At 43.2% G+C, this 4,935-nt stretch overlaps 1 protein-coding gene across 1 annotated transcript; it reads left to right on the top strand.

The window, feature by feature from the left end:
• Positions 1-1,515: 1,515 nt before the first annotated feature.
• On the top strand, positions 1,516-2,986 carry LOC145416544 (SCAN domain-containing protein 3-like). The gene is made up of 3 exons (XM_080285510.1): positions 1,516-1,884; positions 2,079-2,486; positions 2,798-2,986. Exons 1-3 carry the CDS (start codon positions 1,516-1,518, stop codon positions 2,984-2,986), a joined length of 966 nt encoding a protein of 321 aa, XP_080141636.1.
• Positions 2,987-4,935: the final 1,949 nt, after the last annotated feature.

Here is a 4,935-nt window from a genome sequence, read left to right as displayed (position 1 = left end):
TCTGAGAAGATGCTGGCAATACGGTGGCATGACAAGAGAGTCGTGCACATGCTCACCACCGTACATAAGGGGGAGATGAGAGACAGTGGGAAGGTCCACCGTAGGACAGGCGAACCTGTGATGAAACCTGATGCTGTGTTGGACTATAATATAAACATGCGGCTGGTGGACAAGTCCGACATGATGATTGGTGAGATCGACTGCCTCAGGAAGAATACTAGGTGGTACAGGAAAGTTTTTCTGCATCTCATAGATATGACGATGCTGAACGCCTTCATCCTGTACAAGATGAAGGTAAAGCCACACAAGTCCTTCTCCCTGAGGTTGTTCGCCAGGACTTGTGTCCAGCAGCTGCTGGAAAAATATGGTAAGGTGCAAGCAGCAACTCCAAGGCGCCATCCAGTTACACTTCCCGACCGACTTGAGCAGAGGGCGTATATGGATCGGCACAGACTTGAGCTAATGCCTGCCACAGGGAAAAGGAAGGCTGCGATTCGCAGGTGTCAGGTATGTGCGCATACCACACGCCGCACACCTGAGCATAAACGCACCTCTTGGCAGTGCGCTGAATGCCAGGTTCCCCTCTGTGTAACCTGCTTCTTCGATTATCACAGCCAGAAGCAGTTCTAACAGTGCAAGTGTGGAAGCAGAATTATTTGGAAATAATGTGTAAATAATGTGTAAATAATGTGTAAATAGCAGGTGAAAGCAATGGATGTTCAGTTCATATGATTGAACAGTGTACTATAGTTTCATCTTACTGAAAGTGACAGTGAATAACATATTGTAAGTAAAATAGAAGGGTAAATATTGAAAATAGAATAGAAAATGTAAATAGTAATGTAAGTAATTAGTAATATAAGAATATGAGTACAAATAATTTATGTTATAACAGTGAGAGTGAATCCGTGGCTCTCTACGTATTTTACTGACTGAAAAATAGAATGACTTCAGTGACAATAAAATAATACGACTGAATGAAACTTATGGAGAAAGACTCCAGATATATATAAGTGTGATATAGTAATAGAAATATAAAGTGTGAGGGGTTTTATGAATAATAAATGACAGAGTGCCTAGAGCGAACTAGCGCAAGTGCGGCGATCAGACGCGCTCGTAATTTCAATTGCTTTCACACTGTTTTTTTTTTTAGTATGGATCCCAAACTACTTGAAAATGGTAGAATAGTGTTTATAATGTTTGTATCTGGCTGTGGTAATCATGTAACGGGTTGTCGGGAAGTGTAAAGTGGAGACTTAGTTACCCTACTTCAGAGGTCTCCACAAGTCCTACGGAAACTGACGAAGGCTCAACAATCATTCCAGGAGAAAGCTGAAGGTATGTGCTATAAGCATATATAATTTTATTATTCTAGGACTAATAACTGATTTTTAGCAAATATTTTTGAGAGTCTGTCGGAGCCCAAATAACCCCGCGGGACACGCAAGTAATTGGTAAACAAGCCCGCGGTGTAGGGGTTAAGCGAGTATAAAAATCTTTTCAGATTCTTCAGTGATGTCCAGAAAGCGGGTGTACAAAGAAGAATTCCTTGATATTGGGTTTACGCTTCTCATCGATCGTGGGATCGAAAAACCTCAATGTGTTAGATGTGGGGAAGTGCTCAGCCATGAGTCGCTTAAAGAAAACAAGCTCGAGCGCCATCTCCACGGAAAACACCCGACGCTGGCGTGGAAAGACCGCCAGTATTTGAAGAGGAAAGAAGAACAACTGAAGAGTCAGCGGTTGGACACCCCTATGAACACAGGAGTGTATTATGTTCGACAAGCAGCAATTGCATCCTATCTGGCTGCAAAAAGAATTGCTAAGTGTAAACAGCCACATACAACTGGGGAAAAGTTGGTGACGCCAGCAGTCCTTGATGTGGTTTGTACTATTTTCGGAGATGATGCTGTGAAAGAAAGAAAGAAAAAAAAAACTATTCCAGTCAGACAACACAATTAGCCGACGGATTCAAGAGATGTCGGAAGATATCAAAGAACAGGTAGTTGCTGCCAACAAGGAGCGGAAACTTCAGCCTGCAGTTGGATGAGTCAACTGACGTCAGTGACGATGCACAGCTCTTGGTGTATGTGCGGTGCCAAGGGAAGAATGACATGGAAGAGAAATTCCTGTTCTGTAAACGTCTGGAGACGACAACAACAGGTGAAGATCTGTTCAAGTTGGTTGACAGCTTCATCAAGAAAGAAGGCCTCAGCTGGGATCAGTGCTTCAGTGTGTGCACGGGCGGTGCACCTGCAATGCTAGGGGCACATCAGGGTTTCACCGCTAGGGTGAAACAAGTCAACCCCGAAGTGATAGTGACTCATTGTCTGCTCCACCGGGAAAACCTTGCCTCCCGGAAACTGTCACTTGAGCTTAAACTCTGTGATGTGAATTTTATTAAACCATCAGCTCTGAATTCCAGGCTGTTCAGTCAGATGTGCTCTGATATGGGGTCGGAATATGAACACCTGCTTTACTACTCTGTCAGGTGGCTGTCCTGAAGGAAAGTGCTCCAGAGAGTGTTTGAAATGCGTGCAGAGGTTGAAATCATCTTGAACGAGAAGAAACATGCACTAGCATCAAGGCTTGCAGAACCAAGGTGGTTGCTTAAACTGGCACATTCAACAGACATACTTACAGTGTTAAATTTGTTGAATATATCCACGCAAGGAAAAGAAAAACTCGTCTCTTTGTGTCAGAAAAGCTCAAGGCATTCAAGGCGAAACTGAGGTCGTGGAAGGGAACGATTGAGTGGGAGAAAACTGCATCCTTTCCACTCTTGAACCTTTTTCAGGAAGATGAAGACGTCACGCTTGAGGACGAACAAAGTGTCATTGTTGAGCACCTTCAGAAATTGAGTGAGGAGTTTGACAGATATATTCCGGATGAAGAGTTGCATGAGAAATACAAATGGGTGCGCAGACCCTTCGATGTCCACGTCGAAGACCTCGCAGAAGAAGAGTCTTCCATCCCAAATCTGTAAGAGGAGCTCATCGAGGTGCAACATGATGAAACAGTCACTAGCAGTGTTCTGGACTACTGTGAAGGAGAAACCAGTCCTTGGAAGTGAGGCTGTGAAAGTGCTGTTGCCGTTCGTTACAACCTATTTGTGCGGATCAGGGTTTGCATATCTGGCTGCCATCAAAACGAAAAGCAGAAATTGGTTGCAGCCTGAACATGATTTGAGGGTAGCACTTTCTACGACTGAGCCACGAATGGAGAAGCTTACCAGCGAGATCCTGGCCCAAGGCCCCCATTAAAATCAATTTATCAGTTGATAAAAAACAATTTTAGTTCGTCTTTGTGGAATGTGACAAAATATTATTTCAGAAGTGGATGTTTGGGTTCAAATTAAGACTTTAAATTTCTATAACTAAAATAACGCGTAATGATGCTAATTTTGTCCTTTTTCCAACCTTACAGTGGCGTCGCGGTCATGGCTAGATGTGCATGAACCACTGCTCTAACTCATGGGTATTCCCACTCACTCTCTCTCTCTCTCTAAATAATATCTCTTCATTATACTGCAGTTTCTTCTACTCTAACTCATGGACACTCTCTCTCTCTCTCTCTCTCTCTCTCTCTCTCTCTCTCTCTCTCTCTCATTCTCTCTAAATCACATCTCTTAACCATGCTTCAGTTTCTTCTCCTACTCTCTCTCTCTCTAAGCCACGGGCAGCCACTTCCATCACTGCAACCCACCCAACCATCATGACTTGCCAGTATTATCAAGAGGTTGGAGAGGATAAAGAGCGAAAGACTAACGAGGAGAGTGTATGTGAGAGAGGTGGAGGCCAAGGATGAGATGGAGTGGAGAGGTATATGAGAGAAGGGGATGTGAGTTGGGAGCAGGGCAGCGAAATGGCGGAGGACAGGGCGACATGGAGGCAATTTGTTTGTGGCCACCTCTTACGGGATTAAGGTGTCTAGCGATAGATAGACAGATAAAAAAAAAAGTTGACAAATTGAAAAGGCCTATATATTTTACCACTAGTACATAATAATAAAATCTGTCGAATATATGAATAAGCTTACAAAAAACAAAAGTAAAAATAAAAGGCTATTACAAAGAAAATGCTCACGGAAAGCATCAGGTGGTTGCCATGATAACGAGTCGTCCATCTGCCTTTAACCCATCACGTTTCGTCACTATTCAGCACCAAACTGCTCCACACAACCACCATGCCACCTGGGGACGAATACCAACAGTTAGAATAAGGTGGATCTGAACTGAATACTGGATTCCTAGCGCCTGTCAGGGATCATATGGCACTAATTCACAGCCAAGACACATGATAAGCAACGGAACAAATAACTGGAGAGAAGACAGTAAGGGAGAGAATAATGACTAACTGAATTCAATACTGGATTCCTAGCACCTGTCAGAAACCATATGGCACTAATTCACAGCCAAGACACATGATAAGCAACGGAACAAATAACTGGAGAGAAGACAGTAAGGGAGAGAATAATGACTAACTGAATTCAATACTGGATTCCTAGCGCCTGTCAGGGATCATATGGCACTAATTCAAAGCCAAGACGCATGATAAGCAACGGAACAAATAACTGGAGAGAAGACAGTAAGGGAGAGAATAATGACTAACTGAATTCAATACTGGATTCCTAGCGCCTGTCAGAGACCATATGGCACTAATTCAATGCCAAGACGCATGATAAGCAACGGAACAAAAATCTGGAGAGAAGACAGTAAGGGAGAGAATAATGACTAAATATGTTGACTAATTACTGGAGGGTCTCATTGTCAGGTATGAGGTTTAAAATAAACAAGGAGTTTTTCCCTGCAAGTGGGTATGTGGCTAAATTAGGGGAAACTTGGCAGTGCTAGGTAGTAGTAGTAGTAGTAGTAGTAGCAGTAGCAGTAATAGTGGTGGTGGTGGTGGTAATAGTAGAAGTAGTAATACTGCTGTA

This window comes from Coenobita brevimanus, chromosome 106, assembly GCF_032717465.1.
Source record: "Coenobita brevimanus isolate Jiangsu-jjx chromosome 106, ASM3271746v2, whole genome shotgun sequence".
NCBI classification, from domain to species: domain Eukaryota; kingdom Metazoa; phylum Arthropoda; class Malacostraca; order Decapoda; family Coenobitidae; genus Coenobita; species Coenobita brevimanus.
Note: the sequence above shows the minus strand (reverse complement) of the source record. Positions and strands in the feature narration are given on the sequence as shown.